Source organism: Pleurodeles waltl, chromosome 9 (assembly GCF_031143425.1).
Source record: "Pleurodeles waltl isolate 20211129_DDA chromosome 9, aPleWal1.hap1.20221129, whole genome shotgun sequence".
Lineage (NCBI taxonomy): Eukaryota > Metazoa > Chordata > Amphibia > Caudata > Salamandridae > Pleurodeles > Pleurodeles waltl.
In genome coordinates, this window is record NC_090448.1 from 1,088,981,217 (window position 1) to 1,089,005,026 (window position 23,810).

At 46.6% G+C, this 23,810-nt stretch overlaps 1 protein-coding gene across 1 annotated transcript in view; it reads right to left on the minus strand.

Annotated features, from left to right (window-relative positions):
- The window catches only part of SPTBN5 (spectrin beta, non-erythrocytic 5), a 1,780,873-nt gene that overhangs the window by 438,248 nt on the left and 1,318,815 nt on the right, over window positions 1–23,810 (minus strand). The window contains exon 46 of the mRNA XM_069208774.1: window positions 17,637–17,799. Within this exon, the coding sequence (XP_069064875.1) occupies window positions 17,637–17,799 (163 nt within the window). The remainder of the gene's footprint in view (window positions 1–17,636; window positions 17,800–23,810) is intronic.

The following is a 23,810-nucleotide window of genomic DNA, read 5'->3' on the forward strand; positions in this document are numbered from 1 at the left end:
CCTCAGTGGTCTTAACACACATGAAAACGGTTCTCACACAGGCCTAAAAGAAAAACAACATCCTTCTAATCAAACACTCTAGACAGTGTTATTTGCTATCCATGTGGGGAAGTGTTTCAGCATTCCACATATGGGTAGTAAGTGCTGTACAAATGCTACTATACAATACTTAAAACACTGCAACTTGTATGAGGTGGCTTGTATTCTCACTTTGAGTGGTCATGGCTTGGTAGATCAGCATGAACTGTTTCTTTTGGAGCAGGGTCAAGACTGATTTACGTATGGCTAGTCTCTGTCAAGACTGGCATTAAAAAAAGGCTAGAAGCAACGGACTGAAAGGCAGCTAGAGAAATTACTAGTGGCAGAGTGTAATTCAAACATGTCGCCTGTAGGAAGCTGGCTCTGTATATACTATACCAAATGAGATATAGGGGGTCATTATGAACCCCGGCGGTTCAGCTCACCATGCCGGTGACGGGTGAAAAGACCGCCACCGGCATGGCGGCTGAATCGCCATATAAAGAACACATGGAGGGCCGCCTACCGCCAGGCCACCTCCGACAGACAGCCTGACGGTGGAAGGAATCATTATCCGACAGGGCAGCACTGCTGCCCATCGGATAATGATCCCTACTGCCACCAGCCTTTCCCTGCCGCGTTCTCCTGCCAGAGAAAGACTGGCGGAAGGGGTTCTCCGGGGTCCCCCTAGGGGCCCCTGCACTGCCCATACACGTGGCATGGGCAGTGCAGGGGCCCCTGTGCAGTGCCCCATCGTGCAGGTCACTGCCCGATTTACGGGCAGCGATCTCCGCAACAGGTGCAGCCGCACCCGCCGCACAGAGGCATTGACGGCGGCTTCATGTGGAGCTGCCGGTAATGTCCAGGCCTTGCATTCTGCTGGGCCGGCGGGCGTAAACAATGTCCCAGGGAGGATGGCTGTCAGTTAAATGACCACCAGCATGAACAGGGTGGTTAACACCGCCGTGTTCATAATGAGTGCCATAGTGTGTAAAGAGTCCAGTGGTTCCCCAGTGGCTTGACAGAGGCAAAAATAGATAATACTAATGCTCTATTTGTGGTAGCGTGGTCGAGCAGTTAGGCTTATCAGAGGGTAGTGTTAAACATTTGTTGTACACACACAAGCAATAGAAGACACACACACTCAATGACTTAACTCCAGACCAATCGGATTTTATATAGAAAAATATGTTTTGTTAATTTATTTCTAGAACCACAAGATTCAGTTTGCAAGTAAGTACCTAAAATGAAAGGAACTTTGCATAGATATAATCAGGACTTTGAGTGGAGTCAACAATGTATACAGTTTTCTTTAAAATGGCAAAAAGCTATTTTAAAGGTGGACACAGTGATTTTCAACAGTTCCTGGGGGAAGAAAAGATAGTACAGTTTTACAGGTAAATATTCAACTTACAGTTCCTATCTCTGGGCTGTAGGTAGTCTGCCATTGGGGGTTCAAGTTAACCCCAAACACCTACCACCAGCAACACGGAGCCGGTCGGTGCAGAGGTCAAAGAGGAACCAAATTAACGTGGGCTCCTATGGAGACAGGGGTATGCTAGGAATCCGATCAGCCAGCAGGTAAGTATCCAAGACTCGGAGGGCAAACCAGGGGGGTTCAAGAGAGCACTGGAGGGGCCCAAAGTAGGCACCAAACACATACCCTCAGCGGCACCAGGGGGACCGGGGGCAGGGTACAAACAGGGCATCTGGTTTTCAATGCAACTCTATGAGGGGACCCTAGGGTCACTCTGAGGCTGCAGAAAAGGTCCAGGGAGGCTTCTCGGGCAAACCACCGGCTGGACAGGGAGGAGGGCCGCCTGCTGGTAGATGCTGCACCGGGGTAAGTTTCTCCAAGGCCTGGGGGCTGTGGGTGCAGTGTGTCCTTTAGGCGTCGGATATCTTCGCCCGGAGCTTGGGGTCAGGGGGGTCCTCAGGATTCCCTCTGCAGGTGTCGTCGTGGAGGTTTGGAGGGGTCAACCCAGGGCGGGCTCTTGCTCCCAATCGCCTGGGGACCCTTTCTTGCTTGGTGGACCACCTGGACACGGGCCGTGGGCGTCGAGTGGACAGGGGTCAGGACTTACACATCTGGAGTGAGGTGGGAGTCTTTAGTTGTAGGTTTCTTTTGGACAGACCCACTGTCCTCTGGAGTTCTTGGTCCTTGGTGCAGGGAAGTCCTCTGGAGTTGGCAGAGGTCATTGGGCCCGCTGGATGCGTCGCTGGTCTTTCTGCAGGTTCTTTATAGCAGGAGACAGGCCGGTAGAGCTGAGGCCAAAGCAGTTGTTGTCTTCTTTCTTCTCTGGTGGGGTTTTCAGCTTAGCAGTCCTTCTTCTCCTTGTAGGAATCTGGTGAGCTGGGTTCAGACAGGCCCTTAAATCCTAGATTTAGCGGTGTGTATGGGGTCGGAGGGCAGTAACCAATGGAGCACATTCCTCTCCCTATTGATCCCTGTCCTTCAAACCAAGATGGGGGATTCTGCAGGGATGGGGTCACCTCAGCTCTGGACACCTTAGGGGTGGTCCTGGCTGGGGTGGTCACTCCTCCCTGTTTTCCATAATTTTCCCGCCTGACTTGCTGCCAAGAGTGGGGCTTTGTCCGGGGGCGGGGGGCATCTCCACTAGCTGGAGTGCCCTGAGGCACTGTAATTTGAGGCTTGAGCCTTTGAGGCTCACCACCAGGTGTTAGAGTTCCTGCAGGGGGAGGTGAAGGTGAAGCACCTCCACCCAGGATAGGCTTTGTTTCAGACCACAGAGTGCACAAAGGCACTCACCCCATGTGGTCAGAAACTCGTCTGAAAGTGGCAAGCTGGCACAGACCACTCAGTCCTACACTAGCAGTTGGGCTAACACACAGGGGGCATCTCTACGATGCCCTCTGTGTGAATTTTTCAATAAATCCCTGGCATCAGTGTGGGTTTATTGTTCTGAGAAGTTTGATACCAAACTTCCCAGTAATCAGTGAAGCCATTATGGCGCTGTGGAATTCGTAATGACAAACTCCCAGCCATATACTCAATATGGCTACACTGCACTTACAATGTCTAAGAATGGACTTAGACACTGTAGGGGCATATTGCTCATGCAGCTATGTCCTCACCTGTGGTATAGTGCACACTGCCTTAGGGCTGTAAGGCCTGGTAGAGGGATGACTCACCTATGTCACAGGCAGTGCTGGCATGGCACCCTGAGAGGGGTGTCATGTCGACTTTGCCTTTTTCTCCCCACCAGCACACACAAGCTGCAGGCCAGTGAGCATGGGCTGAATGAGGCCCCCCCCAGGGTGGCATAACACAAGCTGCAGCCCTTAGAGATCTTCCCATCAACACTAGGCAAAGGGGTGGGGTAACCATGCAAACAGTGCCACTTTCCTACACCGCCTATCACTTTTTTTGTTTTGTAGGGTAAGATGCTCAAAGTGTGATGGGTATGCCCTGACATGGGTCCCATGCCTTATCACTGGGCTCAAGCTGTCCCTCATGGACAAGGCCCAAAAGACTAACAAGTCTGGGGTTGCTTGCAATCCAGTCTGCAGGGGATCTGGCTATTTCTATTACTCCCGGCCAAGTCTTAAGGGCATATAGCTAGTCTCTGTCATGATGGACTAGAACACAGCCCAAATGAAAGACATGGAGTGGTATGCTGTAGGTCAGATTTTAGGGACACTTTAATATAGTGTCTCTACAGCATCAAAATGCTTCTAATTATCTTAACCCTCGTAATGGAGAATGTGGATGGTGTCAGATGAAAATTCTTCTTTAATATGGGTCGAAACCAAATGGCTCCATTTGAACAGCTGGTGCAGGAATACAAGCTACACAAGTCTCAATTCTTCCTTTATTTACAAATGAGACACACACTGGGGGTCTATAGTCTCATAGCCAAGAAACTGCCAGAGTCTAACCCACTAGAAACCCAAATTACTATGGATCAGAGAGGGGGAAAAAGGTATCTCCCGCTTATATAAGACATTGGTTATTAACATTATCAAAGCCATGGCGAAGCTCAGGGAACAGTGGGGAAATTATTTAGGGGCTTGAGATGATGCATACTGGGTTGATGCCATGATGCAGTTAAACAATTGGTCATCTCGGCACACCCTAAATGAATCCAGTTTAGATACTGTCAGAGAATATAATACACACCTATGAGGTTCGAGAAGATGGACAAGGATCCTGATTGCCTTCGGTGCGGAAAGGCAAGGAGCAGCTTGATTCATGTGGTCTGGCAGTGTCCCATTTTTCACACCTAGTGGTTGGCAATCCTAAATGTAATGATGAAAGTAATAGCTCCTGACAGAGGCTAACCCTACATGGATGTTGCAGGGGGTATATGTGGGGTGGGGTGCCAATAATGCACGCAAGTAGTTTGGTAGCTTAGGGTGTTATGTTGGCCAAACTTCATACTGCATACCACTAAACATCTAAGGAAGCCAAAGGTATCAGAATGGTTGAGGGGTGGATTATTGCTCCATTGCAGAGGAGGAGGGGTATGGATTTAGCAGATGATCCCAGAAGCACTTCAAGATCTAAGGTCCTTGGTGGGAATATTTTCATACATCTGGACACACAAACGGACCAGACGAAGGGGTCTAGAAAGGATCATGCTCCAGCCAATGTCCAAGTGTAGACACTTCGAGTTGACAGGTGCTGCTGAATTGATTTGCTGGAATGGGGTGGAAGGAGGGGAGAAGACGAAGGTGTGTGGGAGGGTGTCTATTGATTGCTTGCGAAGTATGTTACTGAATTTGTTGTAAAATGCAATAAAAAGAAAAACCTTCTTTAAAAAGATTAAATTAAAGCAAAAACTAAATCTGTAAGAATATCCACCTCGGGTCATAAAACAAGACAGGCATTAAGTCCTCTTCTCAAAAGAATGCCACCAAATCTATTCTTTGAAATTATCACTTACTTTTCAATGAGGGTCTATGAACAACTTTCTTTCCATATAGTGCTTAATATTGCTATGCCCAAGCATTGTAAATAGCAGGTGCCTTAGTATACTTCTTGCAGTGCCATCAAATTTGTAGTTCTTACTTTTTTATAACATTATCGCTTAAATTGTCTGCACCATAGGCAGTTAGATTTGTGGAACTTGTCAGCATCCCTTCATGCATTCAATAATTACCTATGCGTGCACTCACTCATTCATCAATCCATGCACTCAATCCTGCACTGTTGACTCATTCTCACACTATCCCTCTGAACCATACACACAAACACACACACAAGCATGACAATGAATGAAGAAACACTTTCACTTATAAAACAACTAGACCTACTGCACGTTGCCAATGCTTTTTCTTTAATTTTCTGTACCTTTGTTGCTTGCTAAGGCAGCTATGTATCTGATTTATTACAGGAGGGCAGTAACAGCACACCTAACAAAAAAAGGTGGATGACCCGTCCTTAGGTGTTCGCAATGGCTGAGGCATCCACAGCTCTACCATAGGAAATACCAATGTGGTGGACGTGTTGCCAATGGTAATTGCACCAAATCAGCAATCCATTTTAAGACAGTCTAATGTTATTTTCACTGGTGTCTCCACTGTGGGAGATCATCCTAGCTACCATGGTGGTCTCATACCAAAATCAGAGAAAATGTCCCTATGGGTCCTTGGGTTACACTTCCAGTAACCTGAGGACAGTTCCGACGTGCTGCTATGGCAGAGCGGCAGGGCATAACGCACGCTCCTGCAGTTCTGCGGCACAGAGGGAATGCACCCTCACGAAGCCCCCTTTTAGCCCAAACCTCTGAATATTTGTGAGATATGTGAGTTTCAAGAGCTCCTCGACATTTTTATTCAGCAAGGACCAATCATTTTGCATTACGCCTGCACTGATAGTGGACCTGATAATATAGGCATTTTCTCCTCCAATCAGCAGCAATCTTCCTAGCAAAAAAAATACGCAGGCCTGGGCTTGCCCTACCGGGCGCTGAATATTCTTCGGGAAGCTGGGAAGGTGTGGCGTGGTTTTGAAATTGGGGTCAGCTGTGGGACGCAAGTCTAAGCATTGCTGGTTGTTGCCCATTCAGGGGTTAGGGTTCCAATATCAGGGGCGAGGGAATGGCCAGGCACGGGTGATGAATGAATCCCCTCCTTGCAGCAGCCTCATGCGGCAGCTCCTTGCAGCAGCCTACCTTGAGAAGGGATCATGTGACAGGAAGGCCTGCTGCTTGATTGACCACCTAACCTTGCTTGTTGTTATATGTTAACTTTGTTTGGATCAGCATAAGCATCCACTTGGAATACAATACAAAGCAGGTCGAACATAGAATCTGTTGATGCTGGCAATTTGATGGGGCCTGCCTTGCTACACTCCTTGGCTGTCTTCTAGAGCCTGGTCGGAAATTACAGTAAACAATTAATGTATGCAAATTGTGTCCATGTTTTCTGCCCCTGAGGGGCAGTTCCAGTGATATATTATTCTGATTCATGGTTGCCTAGTTTTTTTTGACTACATAACATGCATGCTGTGTTTTAAAGGGGAATGAAATGTCCCCTTTGAATACACTCACAACAGAAAGATAGCTCTGTGGATTAGTGAGTCTCAGTGCTTAATTTGTTTAAAAAGAGTGCCATGACCTTCGCCAGGAGGCCACTGTAGCTTGCACCAACCACTTCTCGTCTCAGCTCTACTAGAACCAACACAGCAACTAACCATCACACTCCTACAAGTGTAACAATTCAGACTATTTCAGGTCTCAAAACTATAAATATGGCTTGGGCGGCAGGTATCATCAATTTTCATTGTATATTGCAGTAATAAACAAAAGTTGTTCACCTCTAAATTATACAAAAACTCCATCATTAGGCAGACTGTCATATGTGCCAGTATTGACTATAAAATACTGTTGCTGCGCACCGGAAAACAGTGGCTCCAATTAAGCACTGGTGTGCCTGCTGCAGAGTCATGTACCTTTTAAGTACTTGGGTGAAAGATAGCTCTCTCGATTAGTATGCCTGCTGCAGAGACATGTTTACAAGGTTAAGAGTCCTATTTCCAATAGGGCATAATATGCTCTTTATATCAGGAGTTCAAATCAGAGGGAAATAGCACAAGCATTCAATGTCCCTTTGGCAGAAAGCTGCTTGTAATACTCAAGTTCCCTAGTTCCCGTGACTTAAACCAAGGGCCTCAGCTGTATAAGTGACACTTAAGGGCAATCCAGTCTTTTTTCTCCAATGGACAGTTTGTACTACAAAACACTACAGTGTAGTTGGATAGAAAACAGAAGTGGCACATGGTGTCTATCAAAACCCCTTTCAGAGGTAAACAGGGCAGGGAGGTGTTACTGGGCCCAACCATGGTGGTTGTGGCCTTTTAGGTCTGATGTCCCATGGCCTGACCAACTATGGATTACACTTGAGTGGGTCAAGAACCACTTCTGCACTTGACTCTCAGTGGTAGCTGCAGTTGAGCAGTTAACCCTCCCTCAAGGCGGATGTGGATACAGGCCAGTGAACACAACTCATAAACCAAAGTGCAAAGAGGATGGATGATACATCAATGGAAAACACCCGGAAGAACGAGTCCGAACAACGCTTTTGTTTTCCACTACTTCCTGGTTTTGGTACCTGAACTACGCATGTCTGAACAACGTACATACGTGGTTAACGTACAGAAGGGAGTCGGAGTGGATGCCGTGAAGGAGGAGGTAAGTTGGGCTGGGACTGGGGCTTTTTTGGGGGGGGGCTGGGGTGATTAGGGTTTAGGAGGGGCAGGGTTTAGGTTTTGGGGGGGGGGACTCTGGGTATTTCTAGTATTTCTAGTTTTTGGGGTGGGGTGGGGGGCTGAGGGTGATTAGGGTTTGGGGGGTCAGGGTTTCGGTTTAAGGGGTGGAGTGGGGGGCTGGGGTGGAAGCATGCTGGGTCATGCATGCTGATTGCTAATGCCTTTACCAGGAATGCGTTTACAACGGTAAAATCATTGTAAACGCATTCGTGGAAAGGCATTAGTGGTTAGAACGAGGTTGTTGTTCCGACATCGTTGTTGAGCCACGGGTGGTTTAGGCACCCGTGGTTCCGAGATATAACCTACATCAATGTACAGCCAAATCCTTGCTTATGTAAAAAAAAAAAAGTATTTTATTTCTAGCTCTACACATGCAAGGAAATGCAACATTCAGAGGTAGCAACACATTACCCCTTGAGGTTGATGCTTTAGTAACTGTCAGGCATATCCCTGTCCCACCCTTCTTTGTGTAACATGTTTGGAGTTATTCCCGATTCACTGGTGGCTGCATCCAGGGAATGCACACTATTAGGCCGTACTAAAGAGTTCCCTTACTCTCTTCAGGATTTTAGTAAAAAATGTTTATGGTGCCACAGCACCTTCAGCAGCGAATCCTCCAAGTCCCACAGGCCTAGTTCAGGTCTTATCCGCTCATAGAGCACAGAGACTTCAGTGTTACAGCGGATACCCTGAGTGAGGGCACTCATGAGATCAGATCCTGCTTGGAGAAGTTGGGCTGCTCGCGGTACACACAGCAGCATCAGGTGGGTACTAGCTTACTCTCTGAAGTACCGCAGCTGGCTCTCCCCAGCAATCAGATCAGCTTCCAAGCTCACAGAGATGCTGTAAGTCAAGTTCTTCCCAGCAGGGGGAATTAATTCCTTTGGCTCCAGACCGGACTCTTTCTCTCTTTCTTCTTTCCTCATGAAAGAGGTCGGTTACAGCAGGCAAGATTCTGAAGCTGATTGTTCCATAAAACCACTCATGAGATTGACCAGAGTTCACACTTGGAAGTCAGCCACAGTGATGCGTGCATCAAAAGGTTTATCCCAGACCCCATGGCTACTCTTTATGATTCCCATATCAGCCCCACCTCTTTCCCTGAGACCACTTTTTTGTGATCTATCACTGAATGAAAAAGCAGTCTTGTGAAGGGTAAAGGGACTTGCTTGTTTGTTTCCCTTTTCCCTCCAGGGTGTGTCACACACAGCTCACATGATTGCAGCAATACACAAATCTGTCTGCGGGGATCTGTTTTCTTCTTCTGTCTACCAGACTGGTGTGGGCTTCCCAAAATGGAACACAGGGTCCTCCACATAATGCACCATTGAATTCACACTTACCTGGTGTACATTCACAGCACACTTACTGTTCAGCATTACTGCCTCCATGCACTCTGCAAATACATGTACATGTGCACTTAGTACACACACTCAGTCTGTAGACACTGTTCAGCACTAAACCGTTTCTATATTAACCAGGATGTGTTATTTACAAACACACACTCTGCCAGCACACACATCACCATGTGTGCTGCACAACAATTCACCCTTAATGTTTTGTGCTTTACACAATTACATAGACACACAGCACGAGCTTTCAGTGTGCATGCACTGCACAGCACTACATCTTTCATGTATTCCTCACAATCATACATACACCCAGTACATGCACTAACCATACAACTACTACACAGCAGTTCTCTATCCCTGCATTGTAGCCTTCCCAGGCACACATACAACCAGGGCAGAGCCACTACTCCTGTGCCATGCAGCACTTCCACATCTACCTGATGTAAGCCAAGGGTGAGTTAAGCACACAACACTGAACTTTTAAAAAGGTGAGCAAGCCTGTAGGCATCACTCAAGTGACAGGGTAAAAAGGTCCTACTATTAATTACTACATGGTATGCTGCCACCACTGTGCTTGTGTTTCTTAACTCCTGGTGAAGACGATAGCCTTCCACCACTATGAATATAGCGCTTTGGACGCCCTCTCAGCCCAACAAGAACGCAATCCATGCAACAGACTTATGTCATGGCACACAAATATGGTCCCTATTTGCTAGGACATAAAATCAGCATTAGGGATCCAGACAACAGTGCAGTTGGGCACTCAGGACAGAGATACACGCCTTTACCATGTAGAGGATTTTTTCATCCCTGCAGTGTCACACAACATGGGGTCACTTGCATAGGCTGCAGAAATCTGGGACAACCTCTGGAGCAATGGCTGAGCCTAACGGGCACTAATGAGCATGGTGCTAGGCAGAAATAGTGCAGGAAGGAGGGTTCCTCCCTGGTCTTTAGGGCAATCTTGCAGTGCCAGAAGGGCTGTGTGACAGGTCATTATGTGTTTTTTTGGCTGTCCTCGGCCTGTTTTATGGTCTGGTGGGCTGGTTTTACGGTTGATTTTCCTGATAATACCACAAACGATAACTGCAGCAAGCACAAATGCTTACAGTCTGGCACATCTTGCAGGGCACTGGTATAGCCTGTCTGTATAAGCGCAAAACTACCCCGATTTGTAGATTTGGGCCACTGATTCGCTAAAGGGGGCGAGTTTTTGTTGCTGGGTCCTATTTTCCACCTCTGTCTGAACCTGCAGGCAGTCTGGCAGATAGGCTACCAAACTGTCAGTGTTTTATCCTTTTTATTTAACACTAAAAACAGCCTTTGAATAATTGTTTTTAACTTTGGACAGGCTTAAATGAGCTATCTTGCGTCCAAGTGGCCAAACGCTGTATCCTCAATTTTGCATCCATCCCTAAAATGAAAAGTCAAATGTGTCTATTAACCTCTTAGCTGCTGGGCCTTTCCCTCCCACCAGTGCTGAGCCCTTTTTTGGCTATTTGGGGTAGTTTGCGCTTAGGCCTTCATAACTATTTGTCAACATAAGCTATCCACGCCAAGTTTGCGTCCTTTTTTTCCAACATCCTAGGGATTCTAAAGGTACCCAGAGTTTCTAGGTTCCCCAGGAGGAGACCAAGAAATTGGCCAAAATACACCTAAAATTTTGTTTTTTTCAAAAAAATGGGAAAAAATGGCTGCCGAAGAAGGCTTGTGGTTTTTATCCTGAAAATGACATCAACAAAGGGTTTGCAGTGCTAAAATCACCATCTTCCCAGCTTTCAGGAACAGGCAGAGTTGAATCAGAAAACCACATTTTTCAACACAATTTTGGCATTTTACTGGGACATACTTCGTTTTTACTATTTTTGGGCCTTTCAAGTGTTTCTTGAAAGTAGACAAAATTCTGAATTCAGCAAGGGGTCATTTGTATAGATACTACAAGGTTTTCCTACAGAAACTAACAGCTGGAGAAAAAAAATATTGAAATTGAGCTGAAAAAAACAGCCATTTTTCTCAGCATTTTACTCTGTAACTTTTTCCTGTAATGTCAGATTTTTTAAAACAATATACAGTTACATGTGCTGGACTCTTCTGGTTGCAGGGATATATAGGGCTTGTAGGTTCATCAAGATCCCTAGGTACCCAGTGCCAATAAATGAGCTGCACCTTGCAATGGGTTTTCATTCTATACCGGGTATACAGCAATTCATTTGCTGAAATATAAAGAGTGAAAAATAGGTATCAAGAAAACCTTTGTATTTCCAAAATGGGCATAAGATAAGGTATTGAGCAGCAGTGGTTATTTGCCCATCTCTGAATTCCGGGGTGCCCAACACTTGTTGTGCTATTCTGTGTTCCCCCAAGTCTCCCGATAAAAATGGTACCTCACTTGCGTGGGTAGGCCTAATGCTCGCGACAGGAAAGGCAATATGGACACATCACAGTTTTACATTGAAATCTGATGTGTTTTTTGCAAAGTGCATAGATGTGGATTTTGGCCTCTAGCTCAGGCGGCACCTAGGGAAACCTACCAAACCTGCACAATTTTGAAAACTAGACACCTAGGGGAATCCAGGATGGGCTGACTTGTGGGGCTCTGATCAGGTTCTGTTACCCAGAATCCTTTGCAACCCTCAAAATGTGGCCAAACAAACACTTTTTCCTCACATTTCGGTGACAGAAAGTTCTGGAATCTGAGAGGAGCCACAAATTTCCTTCCACCTAGTGTTCCCCCAAGCCTCCCGATAAAAATGATACCTCATTTGTGTGGGTAGGCCTAGTGCCTGCGACAGGAAATGCCCCAAAACACAACGTGGACAAATCACATTTTCACAAAGAAAACAGAGCAGTTTTTTGCAAAGTGCATAGCTGTGGATTTTGGCCTCTAGCTCAGGCGGCATCTAGGGAAACCTACCAAATCAGCAATTTTTTTTAAATCTAGACACCTAGGGGAATCCAGGATGGGCTGACTTGTGGGGCTCTGATCAGGTACTGTTACCCAGAATCCTTTGCAAACCTCAAAATGTGGCCAAAAAAACACTTTTCCTCACATTTCGGTGACAGAAAGTTCTTGAATCTGAGAGGAGCCACAAATTTCCTTCCAGTTAGCGTTCCCCCAAGTCTCCCGATAAAAATGGTACCTCAGTTGTGGAGGTAGGTCTAGCGCACACGACAGGAAATGCTCCAAAACTCAACGTGGACACATCACATTTTCACAAAGAAAACAGAGCTGTTTTTTGCAAAGTGCCTAGCTGTGGATTTTGGTCTCTAGCTCAGCTGGCACCTAGGGAAGCCTAGCAAACCTGCACAGTTTTGAAAACTAGACACCTAGGGGAATCCAAGATGGGGTGACTTGTGGGGCTCTGATCAGGTTCTGTTACCCAGAATTCTTTGCTAACCTCAATATTTGGAGAAAAAAATACTTTTTCCTCACATTTCGGTGATAGAAAGTTCTGGAATCTGAGAGGAGCCACAAATGTCCTTCCACCCAGCATTCCCCCAAGTCTGCCGATAAAAATGGTACCTCACTTGTGTGGGTAGGCCTAGTGCCAGCGACAGGAATAGATCACACAACGGTCAATGCTGGTACTTACATGAGGCAACTGTTGACCCTGGGGTGATCCATTCCTTACACAGGCACTAGGTATAGGCACTCAAGTGGGATAGTGTTTTTATCAAGACAGGTGAGGAATCACTGGGTGGTAGGAATTTTGTGGATCGCAGCATATTCCTGAAGTGCAAGGAAAATAGAGTTTTTATTTAACATTTCAGCTTTGCCGGGTATTCTGGGTAAGAAAACTTTGGGGTATCCACACAAGTCATACCTCTGTGGACTCCCCCGGGTGTCTAGTTTCCAGAAATGTTTGGGTTTAGTATGTTTCCCTATATAGCCGCCGAACCCAGGACCAAAAACACAGGTGCCTGCCTTACAAAATCAGTTTGTTTTGTGATAGATAATCTTGATGTCTCCAAAATACAATTTGGGCAGTGGAATTTGGGGCTGAACTAAATTGGGGCGCTCCCAAGAGAGCACCCTCTCTGTGCTTGCCCCCGCATTCACCTGCTCTCTGGGTTGGGCTAACCCACTATTGCCCTGTTGCACAGACTGTGCTTGCGAAGGGACAACAGGACTGCCCTCATCACCTCCCTCACAATTTACTGGAAGGAGTTATCCAATGGGACTCCTCCAACTGAAAAATCACTCCCAGAGTCTGCGCCATTGTCGTATCCCTCAGATGCTGTCTCAGTATCTGCTGTCTCAGTCTCTGATCCTATGTCAGAGCTGTCCTCTATAACCAGAGTGACGTCAGCAGCAGTCATCTATCAAGATGCCGTCTCTGCTATTGGCTAAACTGTTGCTCTAAAACACTAGCCTACATAGACAGTCACAAAATTGCTGGTGTGTGTGTGTGATACGTGCAACAGTAGAGGCCACCTTACCTGCGCTACTTCCCTCAATCAGCACGTTCTTTCAAGACACTCAAACACCTTGTCACATACCATTCGTCACAGTCTTTAGCACCTCCTGCGCCCAGTCCAACAATCATTATTGGTGCTCCCACTCCCATGTCCTCCTCCTTGGATTCCCTCATTACCACCCAGCAAACGTGCTCTTCATCTCTCTATAGCCACCTCCCACCCCGCACATACATTTCATTTGTATTATAGCGCAGGTAGTGGCTGACTTTACTAACGTACTCAGCTATTCACTTAAAATACAGATTTGCCCTTTGCAGTAGTCATATAAACCTTCTGCGCTTCTATATGGCACTAAAACTGCCACTAGACAAAAGTCTGATCCTTTTGTAGCAGAAACATAATCACAAGACTTACTTGACTTCTTTATTGCTGCCTTAAAGCTACAGTTGGAATGCGTCAGTTGAAGTATGTGCACTGCTTTGAAGACGCAAGCTGCAACTGCAAGACAACTGGTGGCAAATATATACATATATATATATATATATATATATATATATATAAGATATATATATAGATCACTTTTATATGTAGGTCTGGTTTTCCTGGGGGCGATTGCAGCCCCCAGGGAAACCACACATGCACTGACAAAAGTGATATATATATATATGTAACCATTAATATGTAACCATTTAGCCGCTCTCCCATATAGACACTTACCAATTCACATAACCACATTGAAATGTATGCATCGAATAGCTAGGGTGCTTTACAAGCTGTGTGACAGTAAGAAGTGTGTGCTGCTGATGTTGTTCTAGATTTTTTCTGTTATGGAGGAAAGATTGTACCATGCTGTACCTGTTCCATAATGGTGGAAAGCTTGCATTTGTGCTTCCCATTCTATACATTCTCAAGGAGTGAGGCAAGCCTCTTTTGCTGCTGCCCAAGCTATAGCTGTAGGTGAGAAGTGCAAGCCTACCCTGCTGACACTCAGCTGCACCTGTTCTGTGAGGGTTGCTTGCACTGCTGATGGTGTGCTGTATCTGTTCTGTGAGGAGGAGGCTCACACTGTTGCTGCATTGCTGTACCTATTCTGTGGGGACGAGACGCTAACACTCATGCTGAAGCTGCTCTGGTGTACTTCGTTCGGTGAAGTTAATGCCCTGTTGCACCTTTTCTCTGGGGAACTCGTGCACTGATTTTTCTTGCTTGAATCTTTTGTTGTTTTTATTGTATTCAGAGTTGCATTACAAGCTCATAAAACATGCATATTGTATCAACATACATTGGAGTGAGGGAAAGCTAATACCACATAGACCTCTGCTGGGAGCATTCACTGTATCAGGTTTACAAGTTTTCTAAAGATGCCCTCGCAATGAACAGCTCTGTTACATAGCATTGTTTAAAGGTAAAGGTAAAGATTCAGCATTAATAGTATGTGAAACAATGCAACCACAAGAACAGTTAACAACTTGGAGTCCGTTTCAAGCTCCCCCGCCTCCCAACCCTGTGGATTCCGCACACCTCACCCATTCAATTACTGCCTACGTGACCACAGGAGTTGTTTCCCCTCTGATCCACCATGGGCCAATCCCCTGCAACAAGGGATGTAGACAGTGCATGCGCGTCCTTAGAGGTACAGCAGCCAATTCCTGCACGTAGGCAGCTCATCCAGTCATCATCAATGCATCATTGACCACAGCTGTCTCCGTGTCTGCCCTCCGCCCCAGCTCCTGCAATTTTCCCAGCATCACATCCCAGCCAGGGGGTATTTATGTAGACCCAGGTTGTCTTCCCTACACGGTGACACCCCCTCGGCTTCTGCCCACACTACAAAAGATTTCTCCCATGCCACTGCAGTTGGTGACTCCAGGGCTTTCTATCGCCTGGTGATTAGGCGTTTGGCTGTCGAGAGACCAAGCTCTAGGAATCTTGACGAGAATTTGTGTTTCTTGGCTCTGAGGAAGAGAGTGGCCTAGGAGGCAGGCTTCCGATGTGGACAGAAGCAAACGCAACGTGCATTCCGATAGTCGTGCCGTGACTCAGTGCCATTAAGTATTTAAAAAGGGGCAAGACCACAGCATATGGAGCAAGTCTGCCCCCTACCAGCATACAGCGGGACAGGAAGCATCTACTCGTAGGAAATATTTATTGAGTTTAGATGGCGTGAGATAGGCCCTGGGAAGGATATAGAACTGGATAAGGTGAAACCTAGAATTGCGCAGGATGTTAGTGTGGCTTGACAATGCTGCAACCCATTCTTTGTCAGGACAGAGCCTGGCCAGGTCTACTTCCCAGTTGCTACGCAGTGCAATGCAAGTGTGGCCTGTGTGTATTAGAAGGGCGTCAATGAACCAACATACCAAATGTCTGCCTTGCCCTGTGACTTGCATATATTGTAACAATAAGTACGTTGGTGGCTCAGCTGTCATGTCTCCCCAGTGTCCCGATAGTGTAACTATCAAGTAATTGTATAATAAGAACTGCCCAGTTGGCAGGCCTGTCTCTGCTGCCAACATGGAAAATTGGATGACCGTGCCCTCGCTGCCATCATGAAGATCCTCTTCTGTGTAGAATATGTTGATGCCAAGATAGTGGAACGTTCTAGGTTGCCAGGGAATATGTACCCCGGAAAGGAAAAGGCCCCGATCTGGCAGGTTGGGATGAAGGGAAACAAGTATGATTTTGCCCAGTTGACCCGTATTAGGGAGAGTGCGGTGAACTTTTGCAGTATATCCACAATTCCGGCTGGGATGTTGTCAATATCCCTAAGGATTAAAAGGAGGTCATCTGTGTATAGGGATACAGTATGTGAGCCGACACATAGCAGGATACTCCAGGACTCGCCTTTCTGGCAGAGTTCGACCGTCAATTGGTGTAACTCGTATTCGTTAATTCTGGGTTTTACTCTGGCAAAGCGAGACTTAGGACCAGATGTATGAAGCTCTTTTGCCGGGCTATTTGTAACCGGTAAAAGGTTTTTTAGCATGTACCAGACCTATTTTGTGAGTCTGTACCCTGTTACCAACTCCCAAAATAGGGATTGTGACTCGCTATTTTATTAGGAAGGGGGTTGCCAAGGGTTTCCCTTCCTAATAGCCACTCGCAGGGGCGGTCTCAAAACAATCGCAGTTACCACCATCTTCAAGGACCCCAAGGGACCCCTTCCCATTTGCAAATGGGGGTGCAAACATTTTTAAAAGCAGGCAGTGGTCCCAGGGACCACTGCCTGCTCTTAAAAAAATAAGAGAACTTTTATTTTTTCTTTTTGTAATGCATCTCCTTTTCCTTTAAGAAAAACTGGCTGCATTATAAAAAATGTTTATTTAAAAAACAATCACAGACATGGTGGTCTGCTGACACCAGCAGGCCACCAACCGTGATTGTAGCCACTCACAATGGGTCTCAAATTGCAACTTGGCCCATGAATATTGATAAGGCAGATCTATTTGCGACCCTCTGCAAATCACTAACCATGTTAAACACACTGTAATACATCGCTGTTTGCGATTTCCTAATAGCGAATCGAAAAAAATCGGTATTAGGAAATTGCAAAGCGCTTTTTTGATACATCTGGCCCATAGTGAGAGAGCGGAAGGTAGTGAACTCCCCTCGCCCCCCCCCCCCCTGGTTTTCGGCGGTATGGAAGAGGGGGGATGGATCATTGCCTGGGTCTAGAAGGGACGATGTACAGGGCTGCAGGCTGTACGCAGCAGCACTCCAAGGTTTGGAAGGCATGGGCAAATTACAAGAAACTGAGTTAGAGCCTACATGTTCCATGCAACAAATGGTCAATGAAGAAACTCGTATTTGCATGGGCTCGGATGGCGGTGGGAGGGAGTGAACTTTGTGTTTTACTTTTCTTACATTGTTCTGTGTCCTTTTACTGGTATTTGGTGGGGGTGGGCTGAATCTGCAGGTGCACTTTTACGTTTATGATTGTTTCTTATTTCTATTTTCCTTTGTATGGGTTTTTACCATACAACTCAGCAAAAACGTTTACAATTCCTTTAAAAAAAAGCGTGCTCATTAAACACTCGGACATAAATTACTGTGGCAGTTACTTTTATAGTTCTTTGCCAACAGAGGGCACCATCAGACCAGAAAAGCAGCCTTACCTTTCTTTCCTGATGCTCCTTGACCATTGTCTCTGCTTCGTCCGGGCTCTTGGGAAGGCCCCCACTCTCCATCGTGCTCCAGGCACTTTGCACCCACTCCAGTAGCTCGCTCACATCGGCGTTAAATTTCTGCAGCTGGTATGAAGCTGCCAATTTCCCCTTCCTGCCAAGAGGGACACAGCATGATTCAAATGCAGGGCCGGAATTGGAAAACATTCACCCAGGGAACCCATAAATTGGGACTCAGGGTGTAGCAGTACGCTGGGTGTGGCGTAGGATGGGGAAGGGGGAGAGACATGAAAATCAAGTCTGGTAGTCAACTTATAAATATTTTTAAACACTGTATAGCAAAGAAATTGGCAACAATGAGAAACCTGACAGTACATATGTTGTGGGTCATGTAATTGATCACAAAGGCATTTCAAAATATCTTACCAGGTTAAGGCACCTACTACAGAGGTCTTTGTTTGACCAGCAATTTTGGGGGGATAAAAATGTTAAGATGACTGTCTAGTCAAAGTTTTGATTCATAAAATAGCATAACGGGTTAACGTCTGCTGCAAGCCACATTGTGTAATACACAAATCACAGATTTTATTTTATGTCGCTAGATAGGTGGGTCACTGCTTTTGACACAGAGATCCGTCTGCTAATTGCAGTTCATCATTTGCAGTCCTACTATAGCACAGTGAGGTATGACCAGCATCAAGGTTCTGCCTGCAAACTGCAAAGCATGCATATAGAACTTTACTTTTTTCAATGTCATTATTATAAGGCTACTAAAAAGAGTTCCTTTGGGAAGTAATATATGTGTGATGTAAAGCGCTCTGACGCCCTACATTGGGCTGAGTAGCGCTATAACAAACTAAATACAAAATGGAAGTGCTATTTAAATCGTTATGTTGGTAATTACTCTCTGACACAGTGCCATTCTAATCTCATATATTCATGGGCTGAACGAAGTAAAAAAACTGCCTCCCAATCATAGTTTCTCTTAAATAATTGTGGAGTGATAACACGCTGCCTTTATTTTCATCCATATATTAGCATCTAGGAGTTAGGGTCTAGATAGCTCCGCCCAGCATGATACGCGAACATAAAGAGGGTTGAAGGACCTTTAAAGCAGGCGTTTATTTTGGACCCAGCTGGAAATGAAAATTAACAAACCCCTTCACCCCCTGCAGGCTGCTGCTCGGAACGGAAAGCAAACAACGGAAAGCAGACAATGTGCGGGTGTTGTTGAATACACAGGAACAAATGCAAGATTTTTCACGGGGGCCGGGCCAGGCCTTGAATCTGGTTCATTAATAGCAGCCGGATCTGGCATATGGATGGACCCCCCCCCCCCCATCTCTTTCCCTTCCACTGTTCGGATGCTAGGCACAGAGCAGCACCCTTCACTTGCTAATGATAATAACCTTCCGAGCCTGGAAGGGCTTAGCCGCAGGGCTTTAAATGGGCAAGTACTGTTCCATACCGTGTACCTGTGCTTCTTTAATATGAAAGGGAGACTACCTGCACATCCCAACACTGCTTCAATATATTTCCATTATTTTTTCTTGGTTGCTTATTTGTTATTTTACCTGCAACAAATACAATCAACATATTCAACACGACAACCACCCTCCAACCCGACCACACAAACAAACAAGGTTTCATCCCTTCCACACCCTCCTTTATGTTTTTATTTGCTACTTACTCTCCCCCATGTATATTGTCATTGTTCTAGGCCAATCGTTGCTGAGGAGAGAAATCCAAGTTACGAAGCTGTACAACAATAATTAAGTCATTCCACTTATCCCCCGTTTACATTCCATTCTCCCCATATTTTCTCAAATTTGTTCATACCTCCTCGCCCTTTATATATTTCTTTTTCCTCCAGTTTACAAAATTCCATCCCTATTTCTCAATACCCTTGAAGGGTGGGGGTCCCCCAAAGCCCATCTCTGTGCATTGTCACGTTTCGCAACCATGGAGCCCAGGTTGATCAAATGTTTATAGTTGCGCGTGTGGCCTGTGTCTTCCCACACCCCCAGGAGTTGCAGCCTTAGGATCAGGTCCAATGGAAGTCGAGTTGGACCTTCCAAGGGTTTCCTTACTGCCTCCCAAAATGTATGGATGCGCGGGCAGCTCCACAATGTGTGTATGAAGATGCCTTCCAGGTCACAACCTCTGAGACAATGCGCATCTGCCGCTCTGCCTATCCAGACGAGTAAGACGCACGTGTAACACACCCTGTAAAGAATCTTGAGCTGAACCAGCCTAAAACTTGCCTTAATAACCACCACCCTGGGGGACCCCAGGGCTTCCTGCCAGTCCTCCTCATCAAGTTCCCCCAACTCTTGTTCCCACCTGGCCTGCAAGGGATGAAGGGAGGTTTGTGTTTTCCTCATAAATGTACCAAATGTCAGAGATCCGTTTTTTATCCACCCTCCCATCCAGGAGTCTAACCTCTAGCGGGGACTCCTCCTGCGTTTCAGTTTCTAGTGGCACACACTCCCTGAGTGCATGGAGTAGCCTGGCGTATTGTAGCCACTGTGTTTCTGGCATCTGATATTCTTGCCTTAGGTAGGAAAACAGAAACACCCCTCATTCACGTCCCATACATCCGCGTGGACAGGCCTATGGCATAACATCTCGAGAATCCCTGCAGGCCGCTACCGGCCCAAATCTGGAGCCCTCCCATAGTGTTGTCTTTGGAATCAATCTGTTTTTCCAGCCCATTTCCTTCATTAATTTCTCCACTACTATTTTTGTCTCCAGGCACAGGGTTGAAGTAGTCTGCCCTATACAGTAATGGCAAATAGCTATTCAGCCCTAGCGCTGCCCTGTCATGTTTAAACGCCGTATCGCTCCACTCTATGTATGCCCAGTCATTCACACACTGACGTGTGCAGCCTCATACTATTTCTTTACATGTGGTAAAGCTATACCTCCTTCATATTCTGACCACTGTAGTACTCTCAGAGCAAGCTTGGGTATCCCCCCCTTCCACAGCAGAGTCCGCACCTTGGGATTTTGTAGGGGCTACTTCGGAAGCACCGCCATCTTAAACATTGCCGCTCTACCTAGCAGTGAGTGCGGGAGTGCTTGCCAGTGTTCCACAGTTTCACATCTTGTTCTAGTCTTTTGAGTTAGGGCTCGGGGTTTGCCTTATAGAATGGAATTGGGTGTCGAGTATTCCCGAGCCATAGGTATTTGAACTGTGATTGCTCCACCTACCACGGCAGGGCAAGAGCGCCCGACCATATGGGTCCACCTATCGGGAACAGCAGTGACTTGTCAAAATTTATGGCAAAGCCAGATTGCTCCCCAAGTATCCCGAAAATATATCTCATTCTGTCCATAGACTTCGAAAAGTTGGTCAGGTATAGTAAAATATAGTAAGCAAAAACAAGTATAACAAAATGTATTCATCCTCACCATAACCACTGGGACATCCCCACACCTGTGTGTCTACGTGCACCCTGGCCGCCAAGAGTTCTATAGCCAGTGCAAACAGCATCGGCGAGAGCGGGCATCCGTGCCATGTGCTCCTTTGTATATTAAAAACCCTCGACATGTGGCCATTATCCTTTACTCTTGCCTTGGGGCAGTCGTACAGCAGTCTGGCCCATTTGATATATTTAGGGCCCCAAAGAGATAAGCCCATTCAACCGAGTCAAAGACTTTGTTTGCGTCTAAGGAGGCAATCGCTCTCCGTTCTGGAGAGTACCTGACAGCTGCCAGGTTAATATAAAGTCTCCGTAGATTGGTCAAGCATCCTGGTATGAACCCATTTTGGTCTGTGAGAATTAGCTCCTGCATCACTTCCTTCGACCTGTACGCTAACAATTTAGAAAGTATCTTAATATCTACATGTTTTTTTAAATGTTGCTTTATTTTACAACTTTCAGTATAACTACATTGCTGAACAAACATTAGAAATTGTGGTACAGAGTGTGCATACACAGAGTACAGCAAACCATTGTACAAGACGTAAATTAGTCATCAGCATGACGTGAGTTTTTGGCACTGTAGGCGTTCCCTCCACTCCCCACCCCCCACCCCCCCGGTTTCCTACTCCTTCACCATCAATTGGGTGGACACATAGGGGGTCATTCCTACCCCGGCGGGCGCCGCCCGCCAGGCAGTGACCGCCAAAAGACCATACTGCGGTCAAAAGACCGCGGCGGTCATTTTGACTTTCCCGCAGGGGTGGCGGGTGACCGCCAAAAGGCCGCCCGCCCAGCGGGAAAGCCCCAGCAACGATGAAGCCGGCTCCGAATGGAGCCGGCGGAGTTGCTGGTGTGCGACGGGTGCAGTTGCACCCGTCGCGATTTTCAGTGTCTGCTTTGCAGACACTGAAAATCTTAATGGGGGCCTGTTAGGGGGCCCCTGTGCCCATGCCAGTGGCATGGGCACTGCAGGGGCCCCCAGGGGCCCCACGACACCCATTCCCGCCATCCTGTTTCTGGCAGTGAAAACCGCCAGAAACAGGATGGCGGGAAGGGGGTCGGAATCCCCATGGCGGCGCTGCTTGCAGCGCCGCCGTGGAGGATTCCCTGGGGCAGGGGAAAACCGGTGGGAAAACCGCCGGTTTCCCTTTTCTGACCGCGGCGGTCAGAATTGCCCCTGAAGCACCGCCAGCCTGTTGGCGGTGCTTCCTCCGTCACCTGCCCTGGCGGTCCATGACCGCCAGGGTAGGAATGACCCCCATAATCTCTGGGATGTTCCTATTATCTGGTGTGCCATTCTATCATCTACCATGGCGGTAGTTATGGGAACTAGCATCAACATTTTTGACGTTAGTTCGGAGCTTTGCAAGATTAACGTAAAAAATGTTGACGCTAATCCTGCAAAGCCCATTGAGGCCTCTTATAAATAATGGTGTGCCTCCTTTTAACGCCTTCTCTGAGCAGGCGTTAAAAGTGCCAAAAAATGACACAAAGAAGTCTCTTAGATTTCTTTGCACCATTTTTTCGTCCCCCCCAACTGGGGAACGCCCTCTCTGCATACATTATGGCTGTAATTTGTAAATTTGGCGCAGCAATTTTGGCCCTTTTGTGCCACATTAGCATAACATAAAGTACACTAATGTGGTGCAGGAAGGCGATAGGGGCTCTTAAATCAACCCCTAAGAGTTGTCAAGGATTTAACATCTCTATTGTCTATGATATCCCCTATGGTAGAGATCCCGATCAAGTCCCACACCCTGAAGCCTTGTAGTTTGTTGATCTCTCTTAGCCATGTCCCCCCCAAAGCAGTGTCGCCCGTGTGACTCTTTGTGCCCAACCTATCCTTTTCATCGCCCTCTTCCACACCGTCAGTGTTACTTGCATCGCCTTTGCCACCATATAAGTAGTGTAGGTATGATTTGGGAGTCAAAGTGCTTCTCTCTATATGTGGGGTGTTCCTGTGGTGCATGTATCCAATCATTGATTGGGATCAGGTGTGCTGCCCAGTAGTAGGCCTCTGTATCAGGAAGGGCTATGCCACCATTATATAGGTTTTGCTGCAGAGTCCTTAAAGCAATCCGTGGGTGTCTACCCTGCCACAGAAGGGATCCATCTATATGTGAGAAAACATCCCTCGGGAGAGGGTAGTATGTATTTTGTGGAGCATATAACCGTTGCTGCAGGGTGATCATCTTATAGTGCTGAGTGCACTAATAGCGATAGTGGTAGATCTTTCCACTGCTCTGTATCTTTCTGGCAGTTGGCTACTACCCTTCCGAGGTTGCGGGGGTAGCAGGTTTCTCGGCTTATGAAAATGCCCACATATTTGAAACCCTCTGGGGCCATCTCCAGACATCCTGGCGGAGGGGCGGGGGGGAAGAGGGAGGGTCAGACCTGTATCGGCCCCAGCGTGAATATAGTGGTTTTGTCCCAATTAATTTTGTATCCAGAATTCTTGCCGTATTCTTCCAGAATGCGGAAAAGGGTAGGGATTTTAGTGTGGGGCTTGGTGATATACGGGAGGATTTCATCTGCATATACAGGGAGTGCAGAATTATTAGGCAAGTTGTATTTTTGAGGATTAATTTTATTATTGAACAACAACCATGTTCTCAATGAACCCAAAAAACTCATAAATATCAAAGCTGAATATTTTTGGAAGTAGTTTTTAGTTTGTTTTTAGTTTTAGCTATGTTAGGGGGATATCTGTGTGTGCGGGTGACTATTACTGCGCATA